At 33.2% G+C, this 17,090-nt stretch overlaps 1 protein-coding gene across 10 annotated transcripts in view; it reads left to right on the top strand.

Moving 5' to 3' along the window:
- The window catches only part of NAV3 (neuron navigator 3), a 527,200-nt gene that overhangs the window by 362,726 nt on the left and 147,384 nt on the right, over positions 1-17,090 (top strand). For all 10 annotated transcript variants that reach the window (XM_064655607.1, XM_064655608.1, XM_064655602.1 and 7 more), the window contains 2 exons: positions 5,951-6,023; positions 9,723-9,900. In XM_064655607.1, coding sequence (XP_064511677.1) covers positions 5,951-6,023; positions 9,723-9,900 — 251 coding nt within the window. The remainder of the gene's footprint in view (positions 1-5,950; positions 6,024-9,722; positions 9,901-17,090) is intronic.

Below are 17,090 nucleotides of genomic sequence, written 5' to 3'. Positions count from 1 at the left end.
TAGAGCCTGCAACTGATACCAGCACTTCACCTAATACAAAGCATCTCGAACTCAAAAGCTTTTGTATCTCCTTCCATGACTGATTCCTGTGAAAATCAAAAAAATAGTATCTGCTTTTCCATTTTATAATTTCATTATTTTATACAGAATGTGAATTGTGAATATTTAGAGTCCAGGTTGCTACCTGTAGGGCCTGAATTTTATTTTTATTTGATTTTGATTGTCCTAGTGCTACAGAACTTGAAAGAGAATGAGCTATGTAACAACATTAAATTTTTTTCCTATTCTGCATTCATTTAAATCCATTGAACTCCACAAATTGAGTTAATAATAAATATAGATATGAAAGAAAGAGTCAAATACATGTCTTAACTCAGGTTAATATTCTGGGGAAATTTAGGAAGAAACCTTGCTGGTAAAGTGTGTTTTAAATACAGTTATTGTGACACAGACTATCTCATAATACCAACCTCAAATGAGTACTATTTAATATTTGTATTAAAAATATATAAAAAGGTACTGAATACTGAAGAGTGAGTATATGATTCTCTGGATTTCTGTGGAATACTATTTTCATGAGTGTCCTTAATCAGCCATCAGCAACATTAGAAAATTTCTACAGAGCAAGTCCTTTGCCAAATTTTATCTCAGGCTTTGGGTCAAGAATTAGAATGTTAAAACACACACACAGAGCTATGGAAGATAGCACTAAATGAAGTGCTAACAGAAATTACTCTTTTACTTTTGCTGCCAAAATAATCAAGAGTATTTAAGTGCATATATGTATAGAAGCATTCTGTAATGATAATGTGTCATTTTTATAAGGTGTCCCATTCTTCAGGAAGAAAACAGCCCAAAGCAGGCAAATAGCAATGAACTTGCGTATATGGTGTTCCTGTAAACTATATTGACATAAACTTAATAAAAGAGGGTTAGTCAAAGCAACATATTTTTCAGAGTGTCTTACACATACAGAAAAACATATTGCTGTGTTAGTCTTCTGAGCATCCCACAATTAAATTTATTTTGGAAGTGAAGAAAGTGTTGTCTCCAAACAAAGGAGATGAAAGCTAATCGTGACAACAGCAAAAATAATTGTAATAAATAGACATATTCTATATATTGAGTTACTGGTGAGTATATCCCACAAATTAACTCTTCCTGCAAATCTGCTAACTGCTGGGTATTAAGTACTACTGTTTATCTACATACAAGTACCCCATCTGGCTTAGCGATTTTTTTCTTTCAGTGAAATTTCAAATATCTTTCAGTCAAAAGCAGATTGCTTACAACTACACGATGTAATCTGTGACAGCAGATTTGCAATGTATCTTCTTTACATGCCACCTAATGTATTAATAGTATCAGAGTTGTGACATTTCTGCTTATTTGTACATCATCATGTACTATAACCCCTTAAATGTGAGTGTAAAAATATCTTGGAGCTCACTAATATTTATGGTGTTAAGTATTTCAGGTGTTTTTTTCATGATGCTGTGGGTATGAATAGTATTAAAAGGATCAGATTTATGAAAGAAGCTTAGTATATTGTAAGCATAACTCAGTAGGCTTAATTTATAAAGCATCAAATGGTGTTATTTACCTGATTGATGCCTGCAAATCTTAATTCCTAAATTATCGTCCTCTTAGCTGAGTTCATCTTTACTGACAATGCTGTAGCTACATTTCAGAGTTGGACACATTATTCTTGACTTTAGATAAGGAAGGGATTAGGTTTCAGAATTATGTTTTTGTTACCTCTGAAAAGCAGTTTCATGTAGTGTTGATTGACTTTCAGCTGCTTGATTGAATAGCTAAATGGCAAATATCTATATGGCAGTGAAGGTTTATTATATCATTAATTCCTTATCCTATTTATAGTTTTTAAGGTTTTTAATGTGGCAGGTCTACTATTCAACGTGCTGCCCTTCTACTCTTTTGAACCTTTATATAAAATAATTGCCTTGGAACAAAAAAAAATTGGGGGTTGATAGTGATGGAGAATGGTTCAAAAACAGTCTGATCTTGGCAACATCTACCTGTACAAGCAAATTTGAGTGACTCTTCTCTGTCTTGTTATGTAAGATTCAGTGTCAATCTGCATATCCTGAATTCTGTACTGTAATGAGCCATATCTTCTGCTATAAAACTTTGTAATTCTGATGATACTATTCACTATAATGTTAAATATAATCTCAGTTATAAAATAGTTCTTTTTGCAAGCAAAATCCACTTCAAAATTTTGTTTATATGTAAGATACACAAGTGTGATATGTAAGATACAAAATTTTTCTGTTGTGTCACACTAAAAAATCTTCAGCCATTGATATATAAGCAGGTAGAATTGTACATATACAATGCCAGCTCTAGGAGGAGTTTACCCCAGTGTATAATAACCTCATCACTAACTACTTAAATAAACATGGACTTCAGGGATTCATACTACTCTTGATTGAAACAGTACTGAGGAGTAGAAGTTGCTTGAAATCTCTTAGAACTTTTGTAATTGCAAAATCACTCTCATCTGTGAGTAAGTTTGAAGAAAAAGTGTTTGGGGACGCTTGGGTTTGAGTTCAAAGAATGACTGTGGTTTGCCAATGCAAGAAGTAGGTAATTAAAGCAATATTTAGAGATACACTAAAACTTTCAATTGGGACAACTTTAAGGCTAACATATTCTAGACTGCAGAGGAAGGAAAGTGAAAACAACCCAAGGATGTATTCATGCATGTCTCATTGAGACCCCTAACAGTTTCTGAGGGTTGTATAGTAACTGCTGTTATTATCAGAAAACTGCTAGAGTTGTTTTCTGACATTTTCAGTGTATTGTGTGGCTGTGAGCTGCCACACCAAACTTGCTCAATTCACAAGTCAAAACAAGACTTTATTATAAGGCTAACAGTGCAACTCCAGTCTACTGTCTGAAAGTTGGCCACTGCTATTGCTTCATACACCACCAGCGCCAGAAGGGTGACTTTGGACCTGCAGCTTCTGTAATAGTTCTCTTGGTGAACTGCAAAGTAAAACAGAATTTGCTTTGTAGTTCTGCAGCATATTGAGTCACTGGTGTTAGTAGTAATTATTAGCTTTGTCTGAGAGTTTAAGAAATTACTTCAAAGACACATGCTGTAGAAGTAGACATGTAAAGTAACCAGGCGCCATCTCTGTAGGATATTTTTCACCTTAAATGTGTGTGAAGATTTATGTATTAGTCTTACTATTTACTAAATATTCAGTATTGAAGATAGATATTGAGATGTTTTCACAGCACATTAGGGCTTAAAATGTTCTCCAATAAACTAGGGGGTTTTTATAGCTCCTGAACTACTGCAGAGGGGACATGCTCATTATAAAAAATGTCTTGGTTAACCTAGAATATGTGCTAGGAAATATTTTTTCAGTTATTTGGAGACGGATGCTACTCATGTTGGTCTGATTTTTATTTCTTTTTCTCCTTTTATTTTTTTCTCCATTTGGCTTCCAGTACTACGTTATAGAGCAGAATTTCCCACCTTTGGAAGTAGTTGATACTGCATTATGGTTGATTTGAAAGTTCAAGGAAACACTGAGTTATACAGCTAATATACAAAAAAATCTTCATTTCTTTTAAATTTTTCAGGACAGGAAAATTTCCATTCAATTTTTTTTATTATGCAGTTGCCATTGTTTACAGTTTGAGTAGAAATATTATCATCATATGCATTATTTTCAGGACTGATGCAGGGGTGTAGTTGGAGGTCAGGGCTGAGCCAGCTCAGCTCCCTTGTTGCTGCCACCAAGAGTGACACCATCTGCCTGTCCCTCCTTCCCACCTCCCCTTTACTCTCCCAAACCATGCCTTACTCATGCTGGGACACACCTTTCCCTCTGCTGACTCCTGTGCTTATCTGATTGCATAGCAAACTGGAGTGACTAAAATACATTTGCCTTTTTGTTGGGCAAGTTTTCTGTGCGGAGCTCCTGGTGTGCTCAGAGAAGTGCTGAAACCCAGCAAAGGCAGCAGCAGCAGGGCCCCACACCTGGGAGGAAGAAGAGGTGAGGAAGAAGCAGATCTTCCTATTTTAGCTGCAGTCAAGTTGCAACTGATTTAGCTGTGTCACATCTCTATATCTTAACAAAATGACCTAGTTAATGTGGGTTTTTTCATGCTGTAAAACTACACAAACATTTAAGACAGTGACAGAGTTAATGCCTGGGTTTCTGCAATTGCTGTGCTGGGCCAGACCTGGAGTAATCCCATTGATTTTAGGATGGTTATTACACATTCACAGTTGTGAAAATTGACAACACCTGCCAAACTGGTTTATAAAAACTATCGTAAACCTCAATTTTTTTAGCAACTTTCATCAGTTTAGCTGCAGATTTTGGACTTTTTTTTTTTTTCCTGTAATTGATTAAGGAAAGAGATTATTTATCATTCCCTGTAAATATTAACATGTCCTTGAATTCAACATTTGAAAGGAATTTTTAAAAGATGTGTTTACTAATGTTTTGACATTTATTGTCCTTAAAAAGCATATCTAAAAGTTTTGCAGGTATTTATAAATCTATATATACTATTTGTGGATCAAGACAGTCTGTGAACTCATAATATATATTTCTAGGGTCAGTAGTAAAAACAATATTTATATCCTTTCAGCTACTACCATCTTCTGTGAATAATGTCAGAGCTGCAATCATAGAAAGATGACAGTAGTCCTGGGTGAGAAAAGCTACTGCCAAGGATTAAGTAATTTTTATTCAAGAAATGAATTTACCCCTTTGTTTTGATGGTTGAAAATTGTCTGTATGAGGCATTGTAAAATATACAAACATTCAAATAAAATTACCTGTATGGATTGAGCTACTGCAGGCTTATATTTTTAGTGTTGAATATTCCTTTCTTTATTTTTAATGTTCTCCAATGCAAATATATATTTAAAATATATTCTTAAAATTTTATTTTTGTGATCCTAATTGCCTTGAAAAAATCCATCAACCTCAAAAATGTATGTTATAGTCAAATCTGTTGAAACCTCTTGACATAGAACCTTTCTATACATTTTCTGTTTTCATATCAACATATTTATAGACAAAAGTTGTTAAAAGGTTTTACATTTATAGCTGAGTATTTGCTTTATAGATCAAATGAAGCAAATACTTCATTTGGAGGAAGTATTGGGGAAGGACTGTGGTAATCACCTGAGAATGCTGACTTGAGAATCTTTTGGAACATTCTGTCTTCCTCATCTGTTAGAAATAGACATATGAAAGCAGTCAAATTAATTCTCTGATTACTCATTTTAGAGGCAGAAGTTTCATCCTTTTATTGATCTACATTTTCATATCTAAAATTCTCTGTGGTGACTGTAGATTTCTTCTAAATCACCAACAGAAGTCAGCACCATATTCTTTACTAAGCAAGAACTCTTCCAAGGAGCATAAACATTAAATAAATTAAAATTATTTAGCATAAGATTTGAAGAAAAAATTTGGAGAATCAACCACTAATGTGACATCATTTTCACGGAATCCTACATCTTCCCAAGAAAGTACCTTTGCTAACACATTTGTTAGAGTTTTTTTGCTTATATTTTTTAGTAAACTCATTTGCTCCCATCTCCAGACATATACTCAGTGTCTAATTCTCTATGCATGCTTTCATCACTGCTTGTTTTTGGCGTATAAAATCCAGTTTTATGTTAACTAGGTGGGTTGCTGAGTTGCCAGCATGCCATTCTGGATCGGGCATTTGTGAATTGTTTTTAAGCACCAAAGCGGACAATGAAAGCTTTATATCAGTTCCCCAATTAGCAGTAATCATTCTTGCTAAACTTTGGTAAAGAGCTGCAGTATGCAATGAATGTAAAGTATTCATTCCTTGGCAGTTTCTTTTTTTTTTTTCCTCTCCCTACATTTCTACATTTTGTAAAATAGTCTTATGCTGCTTGTTATTTCTATTCATATTACAGATTGAGAATGTTGATGTCTGCCTTAGCTTTCTGGCAGCCAGAGGCGTAAATGTCCAAGGTCTTTCTGCAGAAGGTAAGAGAAAAAATCATCAGAACAAATAATAGTATTTTCTTCTGAAAACTAAATTTCTTAACACAAATTTTTTGCACCTAAGTACCTATCTCCAACTGTCTTGAACAGCATGCAAATTTAGATTAGTGATAGCGAGTTTCATTTTAATTTTCCCTTGAAATTGAACCAAGAAATTCAATGTTTATGAAGCTTGAGACGATGTTTTAAAATGATACTTTTTCAATAGTATTAATCTTTTCATGTTACCTCCATAATGTTAGATAGGCACAGAGTTTCCCAAGCATACATTTTAACTTGTTCATATATGTGATTCAAAACAGCAAACAAGGATATGAGAATCTTGCTCAGTTAAGTAAAATCAGGGAAGTCTATTTGTTTTAGCAAATTTATTATTACTAGTAATGCTGTCAGGATGTGTCTGAAAATTATAGTATTCCTTTGATGTGATCTATTAAGAGTGAATGATCTTGCTGCTTCTGTTATTCTGCTGTATTAGTCACCTCTAGTGATTGCCTAATATGGTTACAAATAAATTCATAAATATAATAAATCAAAACCATTATAAATATCAGTCGTGTAATTATTATGTAATATTTGCCTTGCTAATGTAAGACGCAGGTGAATATTTTTTCTTGTAAATTAATAACTTGTAAGTAAGTCTTTGTCCTGTAACAAATTAAGCAGTTCTGCAAGGTGCTATGCACCTTCAAAGTCCCTATGACCTCTGTGGCAGCTGAAGGTAACATACTAATGAGATGGAATGCTGTATTTTTATTTTGCTTGTAGCCCAAATAAAAGCTGAAAGGAAAAACAAAAATTTCCCAGAGCTGTTAATTTCATTGTAATTCTAGAAGACTCATGGAGAAAAAATCTGGAATGCTAACCACTGTTTGATTTTTTAAATTAAATCAGAACTATCTTTCACCACCTCCACCTTTCTAGAACTTTAAAAGTATAACACAGCTGTGATATGTACTATCTATTCACTTTGACTGTCAACTTATGGAAAGCTCCTTAAGTGATTCAAGAGAACCTTTGTACATACTGTAGATATCTTGATACAAGAGCTTACTGAAATTTTGCATATTGTCATTCACCTCAAAGCTGTTTAGAAACTGAATTTTCTAGTGCAGCCTATATTTACTTGCATATAAAATACCAATCAAATGTGTGAATAGCATGAATTTATTTAATGATAATACACTTCGTTGGTTAATAACATGACATGGTGCATGACACTTAGTTTTTGTACTTTGGTAGATCAAAATCTGTGTGCATTCTGTAATACATGCCTTTAATCATACCTTTGTTTTGCTTTGGAAAATAATTTTAATAGGATGTAAGCTTCAACTGTGTAGCTTTAAGGTCATATACTACTGAAACCAATACTACTACGTGGGGTTAAATGCAAGGACTATGATTTAAAATGCTTATTATTATTATTCAAAACCAAATTTTATTACTGAGTTCTGAAGTAAGTTTAAAGTAATTTTGCTGTTATGAAGTTGGTAATGAATCTGGTGTAAATCCACTAATATATTTGTATTACTTTGTATTACTTTGTATTACTTCGTATTACTTCAAAGTACTTCAAAAGTGTGATTCCATTAAATATACCATTTTTAGTATGTATAATCATGATTATTATAATTTCTTTTGGGGAGAAGAAAATGAGTTTTGTGTAATAGTTTGGTAAACGTGTTGTGTTACCACTGGACCAGAAAGAATCTTGAACAATAAACTATTAGCTTCGGAAGGTTTGAAGATTTCACAAACCTCATTTGGACACTTGAATGAAGAGATCTAGAATAAAAGTAATTTTCAAATCTTGACTGCAGAATTTCTGCTTGAGAACTCAATTGATAAATAATAAGCTAGTTACCACAAAGAAAAACACTCCCCTCCTCTTCCCTGGATGTGTTTAATACACATTAGCAGTTTCTGGATTTTTTGTTTGCAAGAAATCTTCTAACTTTAACTCATTTAAAAGTAGGAAAGAAAAAAAAGTTCAAAACATAACTTTCTTCTTTAGAAATAGTACAATATGTAGTTTAACACGAAAAGTGCAAAATTTTAAGATAAAAATGATGAGTGGAATTTAACAAACAAAGAATTCTTTTTCTGAACATTAAGTGATGCAAAATGTTAAGAATAAATAAACTTGTGTCATGTACTGAAAATCTTCTAGAAACAGAGGAGCTTAAAATGGATAGTTATGTGTTTTTTGGGGGTAATTTCAGGGTAGTTTTAAATATAAGTTTTCTGTATTTCTTGTTAATGATCTTTCCTGAAACAAACATGAATGCAAAAGTAACAGTTGCCTGAAAGGTCTGGTAGCTCTGAGAAAGTTCTGTGTATCTCTGATGATCTCACTGGGAAACAAAGATCCTGCAGCATCTTCACAGGGAAGATGAGAAAGCATGAATGCTCAGAGAAAAAAATTCCATTTTGAAAAGTATATTTCAGTGCCCAGGATGGTGTTTGCTTTTGAAGAGCGGGTTGTGACCATCAGGGCTCCAGTGTTTGCTGGCCTGTTAGTGTATGTACTAGCTTTCCACCTAATCCTATTGAAAGAAAATTAGTATGGTTTACAAGACATGAATATAACAGTAATTGTTTATAAATTTGGCTTGAAAATTTACCTAAGAAAGCTGTGTAGGACTCACAGCTCAGTATTTAGACTTGCAGGGAATGCAGAAAGATTGTAGTGTTGCATGTTAGGTTACAAGTCTATGAGTCTAATGAAAACCTTTCACAAGAAGGTCAGTGCCAAAAAAACCTAATAATGAGGTTATGAACAGACCTACATGCTGCAGATAATTTCATTAAAGTCTCCTGAGGCTTCTTTTTTGACACAGAGATCACAGATGAGCAAAGAATAGCATTATCCTGTTAAAACCTTCATCTCAGGCTGGGGAAAGGCTAAGAAAGGAATGGAAGATATAGGAACTTTACTGTGGAACACCAGAATTTTGTTCAGGTAGCTGTGTTAGCCTCATGTGAAAGCTGTAGTTTTGAAATAGCATTATAACAGAGAAAACTATAAAATCACGTCATTTGAAAGTTCAAAGATGTTATCATGAGCATTACAGTCACCTTTTTTAAAAACAATTTTCCATTCATTTTCTTCCCTCATGTTCCTTGAATATTTGTATGAATGGATATGTGCTCACCTCTAAGACTGTTACATCATTCTTTTTGATTTTTCTAGAACCCACTGTTTATTACCAATGTGCACAGAATTTGCCCAAAACTCAAGAAGACTAATTTAAAGCCATAGGGTTGAAGGGATGTGCACCTAGGGCCAGAAAGAATTCCGATTTTTCTGAATTAACTTCTGCTTACTTAGAATATTTGTACTTTATTGAGCAGTAGTATTAATTTCAAATTATGTATGTTATTTAAGGTTTGATGGAGTCTTCTTTATGGCCATATAAATGACTCAGCATGAAAGCATTATAGAGATATGTTTTTTTGCAACAATGGCACATAAATAAAGAAAAATTATAATAAAAAGTAAAGTATTAGTGATACCAAAAATGTCCCTGATATTAGTGATAAATAAAGAGGTATAAGACATAAACCTGTAGAGCTATAGGTATGTACAGAGATATTTTACTGTAAGACTGTGGAAAAATGAAGTCTAAAACCAATGTTTTCACTTCTTGTTCTCTTTCTTTTTTTTTTTTTTTTAAATAGAAATACGGAATGGAAATTTGAAAGCCATTTTAGGGCTGTTTTTCAGTTTGTCTCGTTACAAACAGCAGCAACATCATCAGCAACAGTACTACCAGTCTTTGGTGGAGCTACAACAGCAAGTCCCTTCAACTTCACCTGAAATCAGCCAGTCCAAAACACACCAAGATATGCAGTCAAGGTAGGTTAAAAAGTTAGTTTTCTCAGGGGTGAAAGCTTTTTGTTCAAAAAAGACAAAATTTCTTGGGAAAAAAAAACAAAATAGGACACTTTAAGACTTAAAAGCTTGGCATTTTCTTTTTTTTTTTTTTTTTTTTTAGCTATTTTTGCAATGGATGCAATGTATTTGTTTGGTACTATGCCTGCATTTCTTGGGGGTAAAGCTAGACTGAGAGCAGAGAACATTCCCAATTAAATTTAGTTCCAATTTTAATTAATTGTAGAGCTTTCTCTTACCTTACTATTGATTCCAGTGCCCACTGCACAATAAGAGACAGCTAGCACACCATGTGGTTAGTATACTGGTTATTTTCATGTTTTCTTCCCATACCCAGTTCCACATCTAAAGGAACAGTTTCAAATAATTATCAAAATACATGGGGAAAAGGCAAAATTATTACTTTCATTTGTTATAAACTCTTTTTATCCCTACACATTCTGTTTTTTTGAGCACCTAATTCTATTTGATTTTTTTTTTTTGAAAGGGAAAAGAAATAGCCTTAATCTGGTTGTTTCTTTTAAGTGGTCAGTTTTATATTTAGTTTTAGGAAACCAAAGCACTCAGCAGAATCCTTAATAGCTGAACTACTTTTCTTTGAGACTGCAGCTGAAAACATATTTTGCAAATGTAGTTGCTTACAGGCCAGGACAAAAGAATCAGTTTGAAACACAAATATCTATTTAAATGGAAACAGTATTAACAATGTATACTTTATTGGGGAAGTTTAAAAAAAGCTATTCACATCTGGTGCCATGAAAACTGTAGTTCTTAATGAAGACTTTGATCTTGTTGGGTTTAGTACTTGTTTGATTTTTCATATCCGTGTTTAAAATGTTTTTGCTGACTTACTGAACAGCTCTATGTCTAGAATGTGATAAGCCAATGATCTAGGATGGATTAAAAGTATCAGACTAAGATAGTGAGATTCTAGTTCTTTAGTCCATTCATACCTAAATTACACTTTCACGTTTGTGATAAACATATTTCTTTAAATGACAAAAACTTTTAACAGCTCAGCCTGATAGAAATGTTTGTCTTCAAACTAGGAATGTTTTAAAAATATGTTTTGTAGGAAAGTGTTGCTGATAGCATTTTAATTATCTCCTTTGATACAAAAATTAAGATACATTTATATTTGCCTTGGGCATTACAAAGTGAAATGCTTTTATTTTCTCTGCTACTGAAAATTAATGTCTTTGAATGCTTTCTCTGTGAAGTTTAGTATTATAGTGTAACCTAGGGAATTATGGTATTGTCATAGAAGAGTCTGACTGCTCTCAACATTTTCCAAAATTGAACTTCTGTTTTCTGAAGGATATCTAATACTGCATAAGAAGCAAAAATGTCTTGTTATTCAGAAATTAATCAGCTTTAATCAGTGGAATTAAGAGATTAGCCAGCTTCCTGTAAATATCTTTGTTTACTGGATTTTATTTATAATTTAGTAAAAGAAAGGAAGCATTTTCTGCTTTTCCCATGGTGAATTTTTTAATAATAAAATAGTTACAATATTCCTTTATACATCACTACTATTACAAGGGTTTGTCCAAAAAAGCCTGGATAAAGCAGGTGTTTTACTATTTGGATGACATGGGTTGCATATGGTATGCAAAAAGTTTATGAATCTTTTATTAAGTTTTCTTTTCATGATAATTCTCCAAGATCTTGTGGTTCTTCAGCAATTTCTTCTCCTATTTTTCTGTTTAAACATGCTCCCTTAAGAGGAGAGGCAGTCATTCCATGTTCAGAACCCCAGCATTTTTGCTTTTGTAGAGTGACATCTAAGGCTGGTTAACAAAATTTCTACTTCCGTCAGTGTGCTTTAGACCTTCCACTTTCATCTAGGAGTTTAAAATAATTTAATTCTTTGATTAAATTTCTATTTATAACTATGTTTCAGTTGTAAAATATTTCTATGTAAAAAATTATTAGACCAAGATTTCTTATTTCCAATCTGAAAACTGAAAGCAAGAATGTTTCTGTTTGCTTTCATATATACAAAAGTTTAATGCTTATCACTACAAACTTCTGTATTGCCTGAGAGAGAATAATTTCTCAGTAAAGTCTTTATGGATAACAAAAGGTCTCTACTACTAAAAGTTTTCTCCAGTATGAAAGTTTTCTATCTTCTGCTACAATTACATCTAGTATTCTGAGCTGCTAGCAAAACAAAGAGCCCCAGAACTTAGAAGCAAACAGAAATATAATTTTTTAAAATATTTTTTTTTCATTTTTAAGTAATATAATGAAATAAGCATAAAATAATATATCCCTTTCTAAAAAAAAATAACTACATGTGAAAACGAGTCTTCCATAATTGTACATCGATATGAACTCTCTGTGGTGGACTTAGCAACCTTTTCATTCATAGCAGTAATTAATTTAATTAATTCTTTTTTCCCAAAAAAACCAAATAGTTTGAAATATAATTAAAAAAAAATCTCCCAAACACCTCTTTAGTTTTAAGTTGCTAATGAGTGAATAAAAGCTTCTACTTAGAAAGAAGCCAAAATATGAAATTAAAATAGAAAAGATTACTTTGAAGAGATTCGTCTTGCCTCTTACCTGCCTTTTGCTACTTGAAATGTGGACAGGCAGCTTACATGACTCCCCAAACTGATTTCTATGATTGCTTTTGTGTCAGCTGTGTCTCAGCATTACTTACAGAAGGAACCAACATGACTGAGTTGGCAGGAGCTCATGATTTAGAAGGTCCTAAGGAACTGATATGACTACTCCATGGGACTCCTGAGACCTTCAGATATTTTTGACAAAAAGTAGTTTCATACAGATACTGAAACCTTCCTATTTTATTGAATGGAGAATTTTGAAAAGTGATAAAATGCGAAGTGTATAATAATGTACATTATTCACACTTTCCATATGAAATTATTAACTCAATAGATGATCTAGCTGTTATCAATAATAGAGTAATTTTACTTTTTTAAAAAAGTAGCGGTGATAAAACTAGCTATTTTATCATTTCATAGTAGATGTTAATCTTTAAGGCAATTTATCATTACACATTTATGTGCAGGTATGCTTTTTTTATTAGTCTGTTGGAGTTCTGAATATGTTTTTCAAAATTCTGAATACTTTTCATTTTCTAACATATCTGGCATAACTGTGGAAAGGTTTGGCATGTAGAAGCCTTAAGGCAGAAAATTACTTACAGTGTATATTTTGGAAAAAATATTTGGCAAATGCACATAACAGAGAGTATTTCCCATTAACTTGGGCTGTGGCCTTTTATTACCTACAAATAGCCTCAGGTTTTTGAAAGAAACAAGAAAAAATATCCTATTATTATGGCAGAAGCCAGATAATGAATATAGCTGTTAACATCTGAGTGGCACATTCATCTTTATTCAGTAATGGCAAAATGCTTCAAATCTGATTTGAGTAAATTTTCGAGGGTATTGGAAAATTGTATTCTTATATATATAGGTATTTTATTCTACTAGAAGACTCACATATTTCTACTGTGTTATACACCTGAGGAATAAAGCTGTCTTTTTGAGTCACTCTGTACATTTAAGTGCATTTGATATCCATGTGTTTCTATGTGTTCATCTAAGCAAAAGCAAAACATATACACTGAAATTAGTGGATGCTTTTTGTAGACTTCGTACATCTTTTGAATGTTCAATAATCAATCACATTTTATGTTGTAATTTAAGCCTTGGAAACTATGTCTTGGAAACTATTTTAGGTTAGAATATTCTATAAGAAAAGTTATCTTCTTTGTTGCTTCCAGAAACGTATGGTAAGCATATTGCTTAATTTCAACTTGATTTCCTGGGAGGTAAAAAGACATTTTATTTTCTTTATTAAACAAGTATGTTTAATAAATGCTGTCCACTTTTTCTGAGAGAAATACAGATTATACATGGAAGAGAGAAATACCTCTGAGAAGTCACACAGAAGGTGGTCAGAATACAGAGGTTGGTAGTATTCAGGCCCTGATGAAAACCAAGGAAGTTTTGTCTTTGTATGTACAGGGCTAGTGTCTCACCCTCCTAATTTAAAAGATTGCTCCTGGTGATGATGATGATGAAGATGATTGTGCTGTCGTCCTCATTTCCAGGTTATGATGTCCTTAGTAATGATCAATGTTTGTGACCATTACTGGGTCTGAGCCTGTTTCACATGCCACTGAAGACAACCTACTTTGGTATCAACCTCATTCAGACAGTGTTTGAGCCCTTTATCAACAAGAACTGAAACAAGCATGAAATTATATTAGGACTCTACAGGTTTTATAGACAGGTTGTTTTAGTATGGTAAATAGAGACCCCAGGGGAAAGTTATAATCAGAATATCACAAGACTGACAGGATTAGGTTTGTGCAAAAATGGAGAATTCAGGAGACTAGTTCAGGAGGCTAGTTGTCCTTGGATGACTAGGAGACAACACAGGTCAGGAATGTAATTAAACCAACTTCTAGAGGAGCCTCTCTCCCCTTAGTGCAAAGTTTGCATAGGAGGATAACGAATCTTTTCTGTCGGGCTCCTAACAAAGTTATCCAAAACTGGTCAGTGTGGCAATACTCTAATGTTCCTATTCCCATGTAGTCTGTCTGTGACCAGTATCAGAATTGTCAAAATTGTGCACACAGAAGGAGAGCAAGATTCTGCATGTGAAAGAGTATCATTGGCCTACCTAATCCTAGGGCCAATAGCAATATTTCAAATGAAATGTAAAAAGAATGTAGCAAGTTGATTCATGCTTAGTGAAATTTCGTGCAAAGAGTATTCTTTATTTATGGAGGATTATAGTTTTGTACCACTAAGTATAAAAACTCAGAAATTATTAGACTATTAGTGGAAAAATCTGCAGTAAATTAATGGTAACCAAAGAGAGAGAATGGTTTTCGATGTGATTTCTGATTTCTTTTTTTTCCCTATATTCTTATATGACTAATTGTGGGAATTGAATACTTCAAAATCTGAAGTTGGCACTTCACTCTTTCCTTCTGACTTTATTGCAGCTCTGAGATTTATTTAAAAAAATACAATGCTGGTGGCCTTATTTATGTCTGTCAGTACAGATAGATGACAACAATGCTTACATTATATTTTTATGCTTTGCTTTGCTTTGCTAGTGAATTCCATTATCACAGCAATGCATCTAAACTTTCTGCAGTGATGATCTTTCAACCACCCAGATATGAAGAGAAAACACATGTGGATGAAAGAAGTTCTGTCTCACTTATGGATTAGGCAGTGACTGGTTTCAGTAAGCTGTCAGAAAAATTCACTGAGACGGACAAACTATTTTATCACGTACAGGAATGATTGAGCACAGCTTGAGGTCCAGATGGATTTTGTTAAATTTGTTATATTGAAAGAGCACCCTGGTTTTCCTAGGAACATAAACAAAGTTGGTAGCTGATTTCTACTGGCGGTTGCACATATCACTGCTGCAAGGAACTAGGTTTCATGTTGCCTGCTGTTCAGAAGTTCTAGAAAAAAAAAGTAAGCATATTGGACACACAGCTTGTGCTATGTGAAATACAGTAATGCAAATGTAATGGTTATGATTATGAATTGAAATAGATCCGTGTCAGAATACTGCCAATCCATATAGCAGTCTTGGTTTTGTCACTCTCAGTTTAGAAAAAGGCCTTCGTTTCAGTATTCTTGAGGTTTAAAATATTATTGCAGCTGTCTGCACCAAGTGCATTGCACTAACATAGACTAAAAATCAAAAGGTGTACATATTTGTGTGTCTTTCTTGGGTTTAATGGATAGGAAGGTGATGTAACAAGTCTCTTCACCGTCCTTAGCTCTTGCCATTGCTAGTCACTTGTTTTTGGTGAAGGGAAACAGATAAGTAGTTCCTGCTCTTCCCACTACAGAATCATTATCTAATGACTGAAAAGGAAAAAAATTAGAAAAATATGTATTTCTTCTTTCTGTTCTCTGTTTTCTAGTAAGGGTCTAAGCAAAGAAAGAGCTATTAGTTTAATCTGATGTATTTTTTTGTGTCAATGGAGAATGAATTGCTTAATGTGATTGTACCAGCATTTGCAGCAAGCTGACCTTCAAATGGTCTTTAGGGCTTTAGTTTTACTTTAACTGAGATATCTTTTTACCTTGAAAATCAGCTTTGGCCCTGTTTCATTCTACTCCTCAAAGATGCCATCATTACAGTCCTCAAGGTTCCCAATGGTAGGAACCTTAGAAAGGAAGTTCTTTCATCATATCTGTCCTGAAATCCAAGTAACTAAAGAATATAGTGTCTCTGAGTACATGATTTTGCTTGTACCTTCAAGCATGAATCTGTTGAAGACAGTCTTCTTCTGTAAGATGCCAGAAGTTCAAAGAGTGCAAAGGAGAAATGTCCAACTAATTTAGAACGGATGACAGGGTATGAACTAGAACTGCCCGAACCACAGATATTTCCTCTTGTAAATGAAAAAATAAATGTGTATTTATGTGTTAGATATATACAGATAGTGTACATCTATAAAATATAGGTATATCTATAAAATACACATTCATATATAATGTTTATATATAAATAAATAGCATTTATAAATAAATAAATATGTATAGATATATGTAGATATAAATATATATGTGCATAGATATAGTCATATATTCACCAAGACAGGGCTAAAAGGGAAAAGAAATGTCTGGAAAATATTGTTTGTGTGAAAAATCAAGTTTTTGGTTTTTTTCCTTAGAGTTCTTTGCCTGTCCATTTCAGGAATCAGGGATCTTTTACCTCTTCAAACTGTTTTGTATGGTGAGGAGCCTGGAAACTTTTGTTTTCTGTGGCGTCTCTCCAGGCACACTTGGGATTTGGAGTTAGGTATTCCTTAGAATATTATCTGTTATTCTTTTTGCCAGGCAGGATGATGAGCAGCCAAGGAGCTTATTTGAAAAAAAAAAAAAAAATTGAAAAGAACAAGTTTTTTTAATTGAGACCTTCCAGGGAAATTTTTACATTGACAATGCATTCTTTTTAAACTAGTCTTTTTCAGAGAATTTTTCTAATACAAAAGTCTTGAACAGTTCTGGAGTGCAGTCACACTAGTGATATAAATGCACTTTATAAGATCAAGAGCATATTAAAATCAAGTATGGCAGTAGTGAAGAAAGATTTTGATGATATACTACAAAACCCTGTCTTTTTCTAATTTT

The sequence above is a fragment of the Pseudopipra pipra genome, chromosome 5 (assembly GCF_036250125.1).
Source record: "Pseudopipra pipra isolate bDixPip1 chromosome 5, bDixPip1.hap1, whole genome shotgun sequence".
Classification (NCBI taxonomy): Eukaryota; Metazoa; Chordata; class Aves; order Passeriformes; family Pipridae; genus Pseudopipra; species Pseudopipra pipra.
The sequence above is the reverse complement of the archived record's forward strand: the minus strand, read 5'-3'. Positions and strand labels throughout refer to the sequence as shown.